Source organism: Hyperolius riggenbachi, chromosome 6 (assembly GCF_040937935.1).
Source record: "Hyperolius riggenbachi isolate aHypRig1 chromosome 6, aHypRig1.pri, whole genome shotgun sequence".
NCBI classification, from domain to species: domain Eukaryota; kingdom Metazoa; phylum Chordata; class Amphibia; order Anura; family Hyperoliidae; genus Hyperolius; species Hyperolius riggenbachi.
This window is the reverse complement of record NC_090651.1, coordinates 370066977-370085296: the sequence shown is the minus strand read 5'-3', so window position 1 is coordinate 370085296 and position 18320 is coordinate 370066977. Positions and strand designations below refer to the sequence as shown.

General features: G+C 43.7%; 1 protein-coding gene across 4 annotated transcripts in view; it reads left to right on the top strand.

Annotated features, from left to right (window-relative positions):
* LOC137521933 (enolase-phosphatase E1-like) overlaps window positions 1–18320 on the top strand; it is a 74282-nt gene that overhangs the window by 34864 nt on the left and 21098 nt on the right. For 2 of the 4 annotated variants that reach the window (XR_011022238.1, XM_068241877.1), the window contains exons 4-7: window positions 2411–2467; window positions 5012–5071; window positions 5766–6017; window positions 15147–15336. Coding sequence is in view for 3 of the 4 variants with exons in the window: in XM_068241877.1 (XP_068097978.1) it covers window positions 2411–2467; window positions 5012–5071; window positions 5766–6017; window positions 15147–15336 (559 nt within the window). In the remaining variant the exon portion in view is untranslated. The remainder of the gene's footprint in view (window positions 1–2410; window positions 2468–5011; window positions 5072–5765; window positions 6018–15146; window positions 15337–18320) is intronic. The other 2 variants (XM_068241879.1, XM_068241878.1) reach the window with 2 other exon arrangements.

Here is an 18320-nt window from a genome sequence, read left to right as displayed (position 1 = left end):
TTTCTGGTGTGATACAGACACTACTGCAGCCAAATAGACCAGGAGGGCTGCCAGGCAACTGGTATTGTTTAACAGGAAACAAATATGGAAGCCTCCATATACGTCTCACTTCAAAACATTTCTTCCAAAGTCAGCACAGCCATCAGCCAGGAAATGGTAGCACATGTCATGCTTCCCTCTGCTGTCGTGCTTTATGGAGATGCTGATTTCATTTTCCAGCAGGACTTGTCACTTGCCCATCCTGCCAAAAGCACCAATACCTGGTTTAATGGCAATGGCATCACTGTGCTTGAGTGGCCAGCCAATTCGCCTGACCTAAATCCCACAGAGAATCTGTAGGGTAGTGTCAAGAGGAAGATGAGAGACATCAGACCACACCTCCCAACTTTTTGAGATGAGAAAGGACACTTAAGCCACACCCCTGATCACGCCCCTTCACAACCCTAGTCACGCATACCATAAAGATTTCATAAGACAAATATGTTATTTTATAATTCAAACCACACTGGTCCTTTCTATCCTGGTTAATTTTCCTTCATATTAACATTTTAAAATTAGTAATATATCAATTTAAAGGATGGAAATAAAGTTTAGAGTCAATCAAACACATTTTTTAGTAGAGAAATATACATAGAAAGAGGGACAAAGTCCAGAAAGAGGGACAAATGAGGGAGAAAGAGGGACAGGGCTCCCAAAGAGGGACTGTCCCTCCAAAAGAGGGACAGTTGGGAGCTATGCATCAGACCCAAAAATGAGCTGAAGGCAGCTATTAATAGGGCTGGTGCTACCAAAGAAAGTCTAGAGGGCAATTGCCCCAGGGCCCTAAATGCTGCTGCCCCCCCCCCCCTCAGGTCTCCCTGTAAGCATAGCAACTCACCTGTCCTACCGCACTGCTATGAGGGGAGATCTTGGGGGGAGGGGGTGGCAGGGGAGTCTACCAGGGCCTCATTGTGGGTGGCTATCAAAGCATCCTTGGCCTTCCATAACACCTCATAACACCTAGCCACAGGCTAATCGCCTCCATGCCACGCCGCACGGAAGGAGTCGTTTGTGCAAAAGGAGCTCCACCCAAGTATTGAGTGCGTACATGGACCTAGTAGAGATGGGACTAATCTTAAACTTTCTCGAATATGAATCCAAAAAGTTTCTCAAGTTTTTTGAATCTAACAAATCCTGTATATACTGTAAGAATTGTGTGATATATGTAAAGGTGGCCACACACCATACCATTTTTCAAATATCTGTTCAATTTCAGAATTGTTATCAATTTTTCTGACTGATTGTAACATTTCAGAAATATGACCAATGTACCACACACCTATGTTCAATTTTTCCCCAATTATGATAAAAATGATTGGAAACTCTGAGAAAGTTGCTAGGATGTGTATATTAAGAAATTGACAATCTAACACACACCATACAATCTTTAGAAAAGCTGAAGAAAATTTTCCAGCATTACGGATCGCTAAAAATCAAAAAGAAAACGGGAAATCCGATCGGATTTTTTTTAAGTCGAATGAAAAAAAAAAGTTTTTTGATTTTGTTCGGGAGATCCGATCATATTTATCGAATTTTTGTAAAATTGGATCATTTTATTGTATTGTGTGTGTGGCCACCTTAAGAGTAGTAGTTAGATTTAGAATAGTATTTTCTAAAGGTGGCCACACACCATACAATTTTTCAAATATCTGTTCAATTTAAGAATTGCATTAAAATTTTCTGACTGATGGTAACATTCAAAAATATGACTAATGTACCACACACCTATGTTCAATTTTCCCCCAATTATGATAAAACTGATTGGAAACTGAGAAAATTGCTAGGGTGTGTATATTAATAAAGTGACAATCTAACACACCCCAGACAATCTTTAGAAAAATTGAAGAACATTTTCCAGCATTCCGGATCGATAAAAATTGAAAAGAAAACGGGAAATCCGATTGGATTTTTAAGTCAAATGAAAAAAAAAACTTTAGATTTTTTTTAGGGTCAATTTATTGTATCGTGTGTGGCCTTTGGTCTAACTACTATTCTTATACGGGTCACACAAATCTTATGTGCAGGATTCGTTAGATTCGAAAAACTCAAGAAAATTGAGAATCTTTTTAGATTCAGATTTGGGATTTGCCCAGTCTCTGCTATATGGTAGACCAACATTTCTGTATTAAAATCATTTTCTTTTAGTTGTATTATGCAATACTTAATTTCACTTTTTGAATTGAATTACTGACGAAAATGAACTTGTCAATGCTATTCTAATTAATTGAGATACACCTCATAGCGCATCATTTACTTGTCAAGTAATGTGCTTAGGAGTAAACCAGTGTGGGCACTAAATACCTTGCTTTTGTTTGTTATTTATTTTCTTTTTTTTTTTAGGTATCATTTTGAAATTTCTTCTCTTCCTCAGGTCCACTGATGCGTTCATGTTTGATGTGTTTAATGTCCCAGCCCAGGAGGGCACATAGTAAGTTATTCACACACCACATGTGCACATTACCGATTGGCTACAAATAAATACAGCATAGATGAACTCAAATGTGCCCTATTTCTCGGAGTATAAGATGCTCCAGAATATAAGAGGCACCTAGGTTTAGAGTGCAAAAACCAAGGAAAACATTACTAAACCTGGTGCGGCCATAGTCCAGGAGCATATTGTACATGTTCTCCCTCAATTATTGTGTCCTCCTGTGTCTCCTTCTATCCCGAGTGTGTCACTTCCTGTCCCCAGTGTGGCTCCTTTTGTCCCCTGCTTTGCCTCCTCTGTCCCCCATTTTGCCTCCACTCCCGGCACCCCCCTTGCCGTGTGTCTGAGACTTCCCTGTGTAGTTGCCTCTGCCCCCGTATGTAAGTATGACAAGCGGCAGTCAGGGGCGTAACTAGGACCCGCTGGGCCCTGCAGAAATTCTGAGCGGGCCCCCCCCCTCTGGGGCCCGCTCAGGTCTGTTTTGGGGGGCTGGAGGGGTCGCAGCATAAGGGGAAAGCCATACTGCACATCGGCGGGGAGGGGGGACAGTTCCCCCCCTCGCCTTGGGCTTTCCCCTCTGCTCTCCAGCATCAATAAGCGTGTATGCAGGCGGAGGGCAGCGGCAGATCCACATACCTTCCTTGTGTTCCAGCGCGCATGTTTCTCTTTCTAGTGTCTGATGCTACTTCCTGTTTATGCCGGAAGAGGAACATCCACAATGGAATGCAAGGAAGGTATGTGGATCTGCCGCTGCCGGCACACACACGCTTATTGATGCTGGAGGGGAGCGCAGAGGGGAGAGCCCGAGATATGGGGAGGAGGGACTGTCCCCCCTCCCCGCTGAACTATAGCATAGCTTTCCCCCCATGCTGCGACCCCTCCAGCCCCCCAAAATGGCCCTGAGCTGGTGAACACAGTCCTCTCCTGCACAGCTCCCCTAGTGTCTGCTTCGTGCAGGAATGGAAAGGTCTGTGTTCGCTGCTGGAACTGCTGATGAGGTGAGCTACACTGCCACTTCTCATACTTCCACACAGGGGCAGAGGACGATACAGGGGGAGTGGGAGACTTGGGGAGGGGGGGAGGGGCAATGCAAGGAGTCCCGATGTTGCGGTGCGTTGGCGGTTCATTTCAGCAGCGTTCATAATTTGGGTACTCCCTGTATTCTTCATATAAGACGCAGGGACTTTTTCTCACCATTTTTGGGGGAGAAAAAGTGCATATTATATGCTGAAAAAAATACGGCAATTCTACAGTAGCCTCCAACTTGAATCGCAGTAAACACAAAAATATGTTACACTGTCATCACCACTATGCAGATTAATGAAACTTTTTGTAATGCCCTGTGGTGGTCCTCTTGATTGAGGATTCTTTCATATTATATCATTGCAGTTGCGCATGCAAAACCACATGTGAACAAAAAGACATGTGACTATCAAGCTCAACCTCCGTGCACCTCCAATCAGAGGAAGAAAAAGTGAATGCATGAAGTGGCCTTGTGATGCTGCATCTGCCACTTTGCCCGCCCGACGAAGCCCTTCATGTAATATGCACCCGACTCCACCTGCCAAAAGCTTTATCTCAAAAAAAATCTCAAAAAGCATGTATGGGAGCTTTGCTATTAACCGGCAAAGACGGCACAAATTGATACGAAATTATGGATGGATTACCTTTCCATGCAAAATTAATCACGCATTTCCCTGAAATTTGCATCGTAATTGAGAAGTACAATGCAAAATTACGATTATGCAAAATTTTTGCTCATCTATAGCCTCTACCTGTGATTTTAGTATCCTCCCCCTCCTGGTAGTCCAGAATCATACCGTAATGTTCAAAAAGTAAAACTGTTGCTGCCGTTTGTAGCACCCCCGACAATGATTCAGCTCTTGGTAGACTCAGACATCAAACATATGCCAAGCAGTATGCTTAACTCTCCTGGCGGCAGCCCTGAGCTACGCTCGAGCTAGCCGCCGCAGAGGATCACAGGGCCCCGGGTGGATTTTTTAAAATAAAATTTGCTCTTTATGCTTAAGCTAGCACTTGGCTAGCTAACTATGTCCCCCAAGTTTCGCAGCTCTCCACCGATCCCCCCTGATCGCCGCCGGTATATGTACCCCCCAGGGATTCCACAATGGCGCAGCCTCCCAATCAGCTCCAGGCTTTGCTATGGGGAGGATCGGGACTGCGCATGACGTCATGACGTCAGACATCATGTCCGATCGTCCCCATAGCAACGAGTGAAGCTGAATGGTGAAGCTGCGGCTCTCGCGGGATCGCGGAGGGGTAAATATTGGCGGCGGCGATCGAGGGTTTAGATAGGTGCGGCGGGGCTTGGGGGACATAGTTAGCTAGCGAAGTGTTAGCTGAACCATTACAAAACACATTTTTTTTAAAAAAAATCCTCACGCGGACGCAGCCTCTGAAACTGCGTACCGCCAGGGAGGTTAAGGGGAAAACTGGTCTCAAAATACCTTGTGTGCTTTTTATTTTTTCTAATTTGTATTGGTGGTATTTGGAAATAGCTGATACCACCCTTTTCTTCCTCAGGTCTCTTACTTGGCAGCTTCTTGATGTGTTTTTTTATCTCCCAGCTCCCAGGGGTCCAAGGTAAGTTTATTCAAGCAACACTTGTGCAAATTGCTGATTGGCTAAAACACTGCACAGATAATGGAGATGTAATCAAAAAAGAGGATGTATATGGTTGGCACCAAACGCTAGCTGACAGCTGACACAATGTGGTTGCTCCTATTGCTGGCCGTGCTCACAGTCCAGAGGTATAATTCACAGGGTAGCAGAAAGAACAGAGATGGAGCACCGGCTCTTGCTATTCGGATTTTATTGCAAACACATAGGCATTACAGGTAACCAGATAGGTGAGGGTGAAGGTACCGGCCTGACAGCCGTTTCGCGGCAACTGCCGCTTTCTCAAAGGCACAAAAGGTATCCGTTTTTTTCTCAAAAGGCACAAAAGGTATACCTTTTGTGCCTTTGAGAAAGCGGCAGTTGCCGCGAAACGGCTGTCAGGCCGGTACCTTCACCCTCACCTATCTGGTTACCTGTAATGCCTATGTGTTTGCAATAAAATCCGAATAGCAAGAGCCGGTGCTCCATCTCTGTTCTTTCTGCTACCCTGTGGATAATGGAGATGTCTTTCCAGACTCCCAAACCTGCTCAAAGGCCTTGTTCACATTATAAATTGGCAGCGCTATCGAAAGCGCTGAGCGATTAATGTGCTTTTTTTAAAATACTACATTCAGAATGCTGCATTTTGCTTTACTTTCATATTTCTCTTATTTTGCAGCTGAAGATGCTGTGTGGTTGATTCTCTGGTTCTGCAGGGAAAGTTCCCTATATGGGAAGAGCCTGGAAGTCAAAAATGGCATTGACTTCTTTTGTAAGATCCCTGAGGCTGAAGGACCTGTGAATGTGACTTGTGAAGATGGGGTATCTCAGGCTTTTTTGATGTCAAACTGCACAGCTGTCCTCACTCCAGATACAGACCGAACGTTCTTCTTAGAAGGAGTTGGTTATCAGATTGTTATAACTGGCAAAGGTAAGTCCATTGCCATTCACTATGATATCAGTGGCACAATCAGAAGAGCTGTTGAGTGTGTGGACAAGTTATTATCTCTTATATGGGTGGGCAAGTGGGGGCACCCGAGACAACCTCTCTATATCTGCTTGAGAAAATGATTGGAGTGGGAAGGGGGTTGTGCATGCAGTCAAGGTCTGGCAGGTGTGTGCGTAGGGCCTTGGATGTAGAGGAACCTTGTCCCAACAATGTTTGGGAAGCACCAAAATGGGGCCTGTAAACTGAAGAGCAATATAAAGGGGCGACAGAAGACATGTACTGAGAAGTGGGAACCTCTAAAAGCTGTGATGGGAGGAGGTAGAAAGGGGACAATGTGATGGTGGGACATACTTTTAGACACTGGTTGGCCAGGGTATACTGTGGGACATAAACTTCAAATACATGCCCTCTTTTGTTCAGATGCCAAGCACTGCCTTTTTTCCTAGCATGGTTCCTGCTGGTCTCCAGGTCTGGTTACTTCTACCGTGACAACCCTCCAACTCCACTTCCAATATGTCTGCTTTGCCATGCACCTTCCAGCTGCAGTTACCAGTGGTGGTTACTAAAGTCCATTTGTTATCAGCTTTGGATATTTTGTCACAGGATGAAGCTGAAAAATGGCTCATGCAGCTCCTGTACAAACTCTGGACCTGTGCTCATTTCTATTTCCCTTCCGAGTTGTAGCAGCTTGGGGGGACACGTAACGCCAGCGGCTGAATTACCCTTTTATTTTTACTAATTTGTGCAGTGCTGAGCTGTAACTCCGAGCACGCATATCAGGCACACAGGTCTGGTGCTAAAACGATCGTCGCAGGGTTGTGCCGAAATCAGCTGCTACGAGTTACTATGTGGTTATATAGGGACAGGAGGAGCAGGACAGGCAGGCTCTAAAGGTGCATTCAGAGAATCCATGATTTGCCAACATCTTCCGAGGTGCTTCTGGGGAATAAAGCTGAGTGGATATCTGCCATCTGAACCCCCCCCCCCCCTTCCCATGTGTTTATTTTTCATGCCTGGAAATACACAAATATGATCAATGTTACATTAACGGTTATGACAAGACTAACTGATCCACAAGACAGCTCAAAGCACAGCAAGGTTTTTATGTATATTTATGAGTTTCTTATACTTAGTGTTCTTACTCTGTATCACATATGCAAAGTAGGAAAGTTCAAATACGCTCTACCCCCCTCACCTCCAACCGGTCGGTGCAGGATCTGGGAAGCCAAACCAGTCAATATGTGAAGAAGGATCCGCAGACCAGACCAGGTAGATGAAAAAGGCTGGAAAAATTTTATTTGAAAAATTCCACAAACAGTGCAATAAAAAAGACAGAAAGTGCTAACGCGTATCGGGCCTACAATCTGCCCTTAATCATAGCTGAAGTAAATCTGCCTAAAAAGGGCTTATATGCAGGTGGGGAAAGGAAAAACTCCACCCACTCACCATACAGCCCAAATCTTAAAGGTGCAATACAATGTTATAATACACAAACATGTTACAGACGTATTTAATAACAACAGTATAGAATTTAAGAAAAAGTAAAAAAGGGTTACCACTGAGTATATGTATATATGATACTAGCTGATTGCCCGGCGTTGCCCGGGTATGTATTTGGCTAGTGTTGGCTCCGCCCACTTTTTCTAACCATAACACACAATTACTCAATGACCAAGTTTGTGAGCTTTGCGGTCTTTGGAAACAATAATTTGCATTGAAATGAAAAAAATCTGATTGGCTGTTTGTGGCTCCACCCCTTTTCTGAATTTGAACCCCAGTCACCCAATGACCAACTGTAGCAGGTTTGAGGCCTGTGCCATTAACAGTGCAAGAATGGCAGCAATTAAATATTCCCCTTGAGAAGCAATAGGTGAAGTTTGATTCACTTTTGTAGGCTCCACCCACTTTTCTGAATATTTAACCCAGTCACCCAGTGACCAACTGTGCAAAGTTTGAGAACCCTACCATTAACAGTGTAAGTATGGCTGCAGTTTACATTTTCCCAGTGAAATTTGCATTTGTCTCCACCCACTAATGACGTGGAACTGCCTGTGTATGTATTTGACCGGTTTTGGCTCCGCCCACTTTTTCTAACCCTAATGCACGAACACTCAATGACCAAGTTTGTGAACTTCGGGGTCTTTGGCATCAATAATTTGTATATTCCCATAGAAATTAAACAAATCAGATTGGCTGTCTGTGGCTGCACTCCTCTCCAACATTTGAACCCCAGTCACCCAATGACCAACTATAGCAGGTTTGAGGCATCTGCTACAGCCCCGTTTCTATGGGTGTGTGATACGTGCAATCGCCCGGGGTGCTTTATTGTGCGGCAGGAGGGGGGGCGCCGGAGCGGGGGAACGGACATAATAGTTATAACTCACCTTCTTCATCCGTTCCCCGCAGTTTCAATATCTTTCCTCTCCCGGCGTCCGTCGCCTGGTAACAGCGCCCCCTGTGATGACATACCGCATGTCATCACAGGAAGCACTGTGACTAATGAGATAGATGCCGGGAAAGGAAGGACATTGAAGCAGCGCGGGTTCGGCGGAAGCAGGTGAGTTATTACTATTATGTTCGCTCCCCCCGCTCCTGCGCCCAACTCATACCGCCCATACCAACTAACCTAAACTGTGGGAACCTACCTAACTAACCTAAACTGCAGGAACCTACCTATTTATCCTACACTGCAGGAACCTACCTACCTAACTAACCTATACTGTGGGAACCTACCTAACTAACCTATACTGCGGGAACCTACCTAACTAACCTATACTGCGGGAACCTACCTAACTAACCTATACTGCGGGAACCTACCTAGCCAAGCTATACTGTAGGAACCTACCTAACTATCCTATACTGCGGGAACCTACCTAACTAACCTATACTGCGGGAACCTACCTAACTAACCTATACTGTGGGAACCTACCTAACTAACCTATACTGCGAGAACCTACCTAGCCAAGCTATACTGTGGGAACCTACCTAACTATCCTATACTGCGGGAACTTACCTAACTAACCTATACTGCGGGAACCTACCTAACTAACCTATACTGCGGGAACCTACCTAGCCAAGCTATACTGCGGGAACCTACCTAACTATCCTAAACTGCAGGAACCTACCTATCTAACCCATACTGGGGGGACCTACCTATCTAACCTATACTGGGGGAACCTACCTATTGAACCTATACTGGGGGAACCTACCGATCTAACCCATACTGGGGGAACCTACCTATCGAACCTATACTGCGGGAACCTACCTATCTAACCTATACTGCGGGCACCTACCTATCTAAACTATACTGGGGGCACCTACCTATCTAACCCACACTGGTGGCAACTATACGGGCTACCCTATACTGGAGGCACCAACGTAGATAACCTATAAAGCAGGCACCTACCTATCTAACCTACACTGGGGGCAACTATGCAGGCTACCCTATACTGGAGGCACCTACGTAGCTAACCTGTTCAACCTGTACTGCGGGCACCTATGCCTGGCTCCATGGGGGTGGGGTGGGGGGCGATTTTTACACCCTCGCCCTGGGTGAAATTTAGCCTAGAAACTGCTCTGATCTGCTAATACCAGTGTAAAAATGGCAGCAATTTAAATATTCCTTTTGAAAATCAACAGGTGAATTTTGACTATTTTGGCTATTTTGGCTATTATAGGCTCCACCCACTTCCCTGAATATTAATCTCAGTCACCCAGTGACCATCTTGGCAAAGTTTGAGATCCCTGCCATTAACAGTGAAGAAGGGCTGCAGTTTACATTTTCCCATTGAAATTTGTTTTTGGCTCCGCCCACTTTTTGTAAACTGGACACACAGTCACTCAATGACCATGTTTGTGAGCTTTGGGTCCTTGGCATCAATAATTTGTATTTTCCCAGTGAAATGAAACATCTGATTGGCTGTTTGTGGCTCTATCACAGGCATGGGCAAACTTGGCCCTCCAGCTGTTAAGGAACTACAAATCCCACAATGCATTTGCCTTTATGAGTCATGACTGTGGCTGTCAGACTCCTGCAATGCATTGTGGGACTTGTAGTTCCTCAACAGCTGGAGGGCCAAGTTTGCCCATGCCTCCTCTATCCCCTTTTCTGAATTTGAACCCCAGTGACCCAATGATCAACTGTACCAGGTTTGAGGCTTGTGCCATTAACAGTGCAAGAATGGCAGCAATTTTAATATTCCCTTTGAAAATCAACAGGTGAATTTTGATTGTTTTTTTTAGGCTCCACCCACTTTTCTGTATAATAATCTGTGCCATTAACAGTGCAAGAATGGCAGCAATGTAAATATTCCCCTTGAAAATCAAAAGATGAATTTTGATTGGCTGCTGTACACTCCACCCACTTTCCTAAATATTAATCCTAGTCACCCAGTGGCCAACTGTGTCAAGTTTGAGAACCCTGCCAATAACAGAATGGCTGAAATCAATCTAACAAATCTGATTGGCTGTTTGTGGCTCCACCGCCTTTAGTGAATTTGGTCCCCAGTCACCCAATTACTGACTGTATCAGGTTTGAGGCCTCTGCCATTAACAGTGTAAGAATGGTAGCAATGTAAATATTCCCCATGAAAATCAATAGCTGAATTTTGATTGGCTGTTGTAGGCTCCACCCACATTTCTGAATAATAATCCCAGGCACCCAGTGGCCAATTGTATCAAGTTTGGGAACCCTGCCATGTAAAAAATTAAGTTTCTGGCACCGCCCACTTTTTGTAACCTTGACATATAGTCACTCAATTACCAAGTTTATCAGCTTTGGGATCCTTGGTATCAATACTTTGTATATCTGATTGGCTGTTTGTGGCTCCGCCCCTTTCTGAATTTGAACCCCAGTCACCCAGTGCCCAGCTGTACCAGGTTTGAGGCATCTGCTATTAACAGTATAAGAATGGTTGCAGTTTAAATATTCCCTTTGACAATCAAAAGTTGAATTTTGATTGGCTGTTGTAGGCTCTACCCACTTCCCAAAATCCTAATCACATTCACTCAATGACCAACTGTGCAAAGTTTGACAACCCTGCCATTAACAGTGTAAGAATGGCTGCAGTTTATATTTTCCCAGTAAAATGTGTTTTTGGCTCCACCCACTTTGTGTAACCTTGTCACACAGTCACTCAATGACCAATTTTGTGAGCTTTCAGGTTCCTGGCATCAAAATTGTGTGAATGGAAGCAGTTTATCCAGCAAAGAAATCTGATTGGCTGTTTGTGGCCCCGCCCCTTTAGTGAATTTGGACCCCAGTCACCTAATGACTGACTGCAGCAAGTCTGAAGCCTCTGCCATAAACAGTGTAAGAATGGCAGCAGTTTAAATATTCCCCTTTAAACGCAATAGGTGAATTTTGATTGGCTGTTGTAGGCTCCACCCACTTTCCAAAATCTTAATCTTATTCACCCAGTGGCGAAGTGTGGCAAGTTTGAGAACCCTGCGATTAACAGTGTAAGAATGGCTGCATTTTTTCCCATTTAAAAGGAATGGCTGAATTTTGATTGGCTGTTTTATGCTCCACCCGCTTTTCCTGGATTTGTAACCTCGGTCACCAAGTGACCAACTGTGCCAAGTGTGGGGACTCTGGCTTGATTACTGTGAGAATGGCAGCCTTTTACATTTTTTCCATTGACTTGAATGGGTGGAATCTGATTTGCTGTTTGTAGCTCCGCCCAGGTGGGCAGGGGGGCCGCGAGACCCCCAGAACCTATCATCCCAGGTAGTAAGGAACCTGTATACCAAGTTTCGTTCAAATCGGTCAAGGGGTTTTCGAGTGATCGCGGCACATACACACACACACACACACATACACACACACACACACACACACACACATACATCCGATTTTATATATATAGATATAATCGAATGCACATAGTAAAATATAGAGTATAAATGTAATGAATATAGTAAATATAGTAAAAAAAGGAGGAAGAAAAACGAGCATTATCATGGGAAATGGGATCATAACACAAGTGTGCAGTTACACCAAAGCATATACAAATATTAATACGTATACACTAAACTTAGATCCCAACGCTTATTTAAACCATCTGGCACACGAGTGCCCATTCGATGGATCCAATAAGCTTCTCTCCTAAGAAGTAAACTATAGATATCCCCTCCTCTAATAGGACATGTAACACGCTCCACCCCTTGGAAAATAAAGGACGAAAGGTCGCCCTTATGGACTGTTTCGAAATGTTTCGAAACAGACGATTTCCTAAAAGTGTTCCAATTGGTTCCGCAATAGTGCTCCGCTATTCGGGCTCTGAGATTACGGGTAGTACACCCTACATACTGTATACGGCATGCAACACAAGAAATCACATAAACAGTGTATTTGGTATTACAATTTACATATTGCTTAATTGGAAAATCCTTATTGGCTGCAAATGAAAAAATTGCAGTACCTCGCCTATGACAGTGGCAATAGTGGCAGGTTGAAAAGCCACATGGATATGAACCCACTGTGGTAAGCCAAGTGGGTGTGCGCATGGATGAAGGGGATCGAAAAAGACTAGGGGAGAGGATTGATCCTAAAGTGCGGGCTTTTCTAGCCGAAAAACGACAACCATCATTAACGATTTTTCTAAGCCTGGTATCTGAATGTAACACAGGGATGTATTGTTTTACAATTTTCGTAATCTTATCAAACTCAAGGCTATAATCGGTAACAAAAGTTGGCTTGCCCACTCCATCATTGTTTCGATTGGTGTGTTTCAGCAAATCTGAGCGTGGTCTTCTAGTGCCCCTAGAGCGTCCCACAGCCAGTTGTCGTTTATTATACCCCCTGCACCTTAACCTTTCTTCAACTAATGAAAATTCTTGATCGAGTACATCTATGTTTGAGCAGTTTCTAACTGCCCTTGTAAATTCCCCGGTGGGGATGGCATTAATGGTATGCCTAGGATGACATGAATTTGCAAGTAAAATCGAGTTTCCTGCTGTCGGTTTGCGATACGTTCGTGTTGAGACCGTGTGGGAAATAGGGTCTGCAGTTAAAGTCAGATCCAAATAATCAATTTTGAGGAAATCAAAATTATCTATCTACAGGACACACGACATGTTCTATCTAGTTTTGACGGTTTTGTGTGGAAATCAGAGTATCTATGGATTACTATGGATGTTACATCCCTGTATTCGTCCATTCCACATACTTTGGCCCTAGAGGCTCTAGATTTTCATCTCCGTAAATATTCATCGTTCGATGTCCCTTTGCAGGTTTTCCTTGGGAGGGCCGTCGAGTACCTCCTCACACACAATTATTTCATGTTTGATTTGGGGTTTTATCTCCAGAGATGCGGAGCTTCTATGGGGGCAAAGTTTTCCCCCTCCCTTGCAAACCTGTACATGGGTTGGTGGGAGGAGCTCCGCATCTTTGGAGATGATAACCCCTATGCCTGCCATATTATTTGGTATGGCAGATTTATTGACGATTTGCTTTTGGTGTGGGGGGGTCCTCCGGCCCTCCTGGGGGATTTTTTGGCCTATGCCAACGAAAATGATCTTAATTTGAGATTTACCATGAACTCTGATTTCCTCAAAATTGATTATTTGGATCTGACTTTAACTGCAGACCCTATTTCCCACACGGTCTCAACACGAACGTATCGCAAACCGACAGCAGGAAACTCGATTTTACTTGCAAATTCATGTCATCCTAGGCATACCATTAATGTCATCCCCACCGGGGAATTTACAAGGGCAGTTAGAAACTGCTCAAACATAGATGTACTCGATCAAGAATTTTCATTAGTTGAAGAAAGGTTAAGGTGCAGGGGGTATAATAAACGACAACTGGCTGTGGGACGCTCTAGGGGCACTAGAAGACCACGCTCAGATTTGCTGAAACACACCAATCGAAACAATGATGGAGTGGGCAAGCCAACTTTTGTTACCGATTATAGCCTTGAGTTTGATAAGATTACGAAAATTGTAAAACAATACATCCCTGTGTTACATTCAGATACCAGGCTTAGAAAAATCGTTAATGATGGTTGTCGTTTTTCGGCTAGAAAAGCCCGCACTTTAGGATCAATCCTCTCCCCTAGTCTTTTTCGATCCCCTTCATCCATGCGCACACCCACTTGGCTTACCACAGTGGGTTCATATCCATGTGGCTTTTCAACCTGCCACTATTGCCACTGTCATAGGTGAGGTACTGCAATTTTTTCATTTGCAGCCAATAAGGATTTTCCAATTAAGCAATATGTAAATTGTAATACCAAATACACTGTTTATGTGATTTCTTGTGTTGCATGCCGTATACAGTATGTAGGGTGTACTACCCGTAATCTCAGAGCCCGAATAGCGGAGCACTATTGCGGAACCAATTGGAACACTTTTAGGAAATCGTCTGTTTCGAAACATTTCGAAACAGTCCATAAGGGCGACCTTTCGTCCTTTATTTTCCAAGGGGTGGAGCGTGTTACATGTCCTATTAGAGGAGGGGATATCTATAGTTTACTTCTTAGGAGAGAAGCTTATTGGATCCATCGAATGGGCACTCGTGTGCCAGATGGTTTAAATAAGCGTTGGGATCTAAGTTTAGTGTATACGTATTAATATTTGTATATGCTTTGGTGTAACTGCACACTTGTGTTATGATCCCATTTCCCATGATAATGCTCGTTTTTCTTCCTCCTTTTTTTACTATATTTACTATATTCATTACATTTATACTCTATATTTTACTATGTGCATTCGATTATATATCATATATACATATACTCAGTGGTAACCCTTTTTTACTTTTTCTTAAATTCTATACTGTTGTTATTAAATACGTCTGTAACATGTTTGTGTATTATAACATTGTATTGCACCTTTAAGATTTGGGCTGTATGGTGAGTGGGTGGAGTTTTTCCTTTCCCCACCTGCATATAAGCCCTTTTTTAGGCAGATTTACTTCAGCTATGATTAAGGGCAGATTGTAGGCCCGATACGCGTTAGCACTTTCTGTCTTTTTTATTGCACTGTTTGTGGAATTTTTCAAATAAAATTTTTCCAGCCTTTTTCATCTACCTGGTCTGGTCTGCGGATCCTTCTTCACATATTGTCTGTATCACATATGTTATATCATATTTTTTTATGTTGCAGTGAACTTTACCAGCAAAGAGGAGGGGCTGAAACATCTATTCCTTGATAAACCTGAAATAATACCCGATATAATTTCCACATCTCCATCCCCACCAGAGTCATCTATGGAACTTCCAGCAATGCTGTTCTTCAATCTTCCTACTCTTGGTCTTCTAATACTAATATGCCTATTTGTTTGGATTGTATGGAGGTAAGGGACAATTTCTGTCCCCTTAAAAAAAAAAAATTATACTGTCTCTCTCTCTCTCTCTCTCTGTCTCTCTCTCTCTCTCTCTCTCTCCCTCTCTCCTTTTTTCTCACGCTTCCCCTGTCCCCCTCTCTCCCTCTGTTTTTCCACTGCCTACTGTGAGTGAAAGCTAAACAGGAAGAAAAAAATTACAGTGCATTTTTACTCTGGATGAATGTACATCGTATACATACATAGTTAAAATGTTATCATTTTTTTGCAATGGCAATTTTCTCAATTCCTTGTTTGAACTTAATTTAGTGAGGCATCTCAGGGCACAAAACCAATATAAAATTTGCATCAAATTAAAATCATTAGCATCTCACTGACCACCTTTGCGCTGAACTGAATATAATTTGGGATCCAGCAAAAAGGCCTTTGCTTTATTAATTACTTAAAGAGGAACTCCAGCCTAAACAAACATACTGTCATTAAGTTACATTAGTTATGTTAATTAACCACTTCCGGATACCGGGTGGTTTGGCTGATCTGTGCTGCGGGGGCTCTTCAGCCCGCAGCACAGATCAGAAATCAGGCAGGGCGATCAGACCTCCCCCCTTTTTTCCCCACTAGGGGGATGTCCTGCTGGGGGGGTCTGATCGCCGCCGCGCTGCTGTGCCTAGCGGGGGGGGGGCTCCTCAAAGCCCCCCTCCGCAGCACTAGTCCTCCCTCTGCCTCCTTCCCTCCCTCTCCCGTCCCCTGTGTGCGGCGCAGGACGGAAAGCCGTCCTGCGCCGGATAGGATAGGCTTCAGCCTATCAGGTGCCGGCGGTCCCCGGCCAATCAGAGGCCGGGGATCGCCGATCTCTGCCACGGCGCTGCTGCGCAGCAGCGCCGTTTACATGTAAACACCGGGGAAGATCTTCCCCGTGTGTTTACATTTACCCTGCGAGCTGCGATCGGCGGCTCGCAGGGTGCTCACGGAGACACCCTCCGTGAACTGACATGGAACGGCCGCTCGTATCCATGGAAACCACTTCAGGATTCAGGGGCGTAGTTAAGCGTACGCAGAATCCTGAAGTGGTTAAAATAGATAGGTAATATAATCTCTTACCCCCCTGTTTTAAAAGAACAGGCAAAGGAGGTGACAGGGAGCATGAGACACAGTTCCAACTGTCCTGTGTCCTGATCACCTCTCCCAGTTGCTAGGCAACGTGAATAACATCATAGTAAATCCCATCATGCTCTGCACAGCATCAGGGAAAAAAGGCCCGGGCTTTTTTTCTTTGATGGGTGGAGCTTAGATAAAAATGCAGCTAAAAATGATGCTTTGGTATAAAAAACAAAGTTCGGATGCTGTGAAACTATCAAAGAAACACCAAGCCTTTTCAGTTCTGCTGAGTAGATTTTTAGTCCGGAGGTTCACTTTAAAGTACACCTGATCTGAATTTAAAGGCACCCTGAGCAGACGCCGTGGGTAGGCATATAAGCATACCTACGGCTATTTGGTTATGAGGAGACTCTCACCTTCCCCTTAGGTAAGCGCTCCTGCTTCCAAACTGGCCTCTATTAATTACATTGTAACCGGCAACTCTGAGGCAGGGAACACACTTGTCTGTTTTCGTTCGCGTTTTCTGCACAGAAAAACTGAGAACTCATGTTAATCAATGGGCTAATACACACTTAATATGTTGTTCACGCGCAGAAAAAAACTGACATTCTGCATCCTGATTCTGCACATTTTGTTAGTTTTCTCTATCAATTACAACAGCTGCTGTGAAAAAAATGCGCACGTTTTCCTGCATAGAAACACACTTGGTGTGCAGAAAAAGTATGCAGGAAACCGCGCGCAGAAAACTGAAAGACAAGTGTGTTCACTGCCTGAACTAAAGTTGCACTGTGACCCGAACCAGGAAGCCTGCGGGTCCCCTCTGCGCATTTGCAGGCTTCCTGGCTAAGAACAGTTAAAGGGGACCCAAACCAAACATTTTTTTTTTTATTCAAAATATTTTGTTGCACCACCCTGACACATACAAAGATAAATAACAAGTCCTTCAAGCCTATGAGCATTTCAGTGCATGCTTTTCACCCTTCTCTTTTCACAACTAGGGTTATACAGGTGGCAGCCATTACTTCTGAGCTTAGTAGGAGGTTTTAGATCATGGGTGTGTTTGTCATCAGCTACCCTCCCTCACAGGGGCGTCGTCTATGTGAAATCTCACACAAGCTGAGATCACCTCCCCTGTGACATCATCAGTAAAAGCCTTTGTTTTGTTTTTGTTTGTTTTTTATCTCCTCCACCAGTCTGCCGGATTCTGTCCCAGCAATATGTAAGGAAGGGAGGAGTTCCTCCAATAAATGTAAAATATTTTATATTTGTCATCATGCAGCTGAAAAAAGGCTACTATTTATTATTATAAGTTAGAAAATAGATTTTATTTTTGAAATCTTGTATTTTTAATTTGGGTCCACTTTAAGAACAGTTTAAGAAGGAAACTGTGCTATCTAGTGATTTCTTAAGACGTGTGAATCAGTTCTGCACGAATTTCTCAAAACCTACTAATATTTTGTCTCAGGGGGGACATTTATCAAGAGTGTCTGAGACAAAATATTGGTAGATTTTTAGAAATCCGTGCAGAACTTTCTCTCTTTTAAGAAATAACTATTAAGTAGAATTTAAGAATGTTCTTATTATCATGCAGAACTGTTCCTCCTGCTGGTTAGAACTGTTTAAGAAAAAAAACCTGTCAGTTGCACCTTGATGACCCTCACTCTTGATAAATGTCCCGCTCGGTGTTATACTGAAGTGCAATAAACTGACATTTTCAGTCTGCTGAAGCCGTACATGAATGCTTCCTTGCTACTCTGCATATGCGCAGTGCAGCCACACTCGTGCACAGAGGGGAGTAAAGCCAAAAGCAACCTTCAACATTAAAGTCAAAGTTTGTTTAGAGGGTCATAAATGGAAGTGTCACTCATCATATTAAAGCAACTGTACAAAATGGTTTT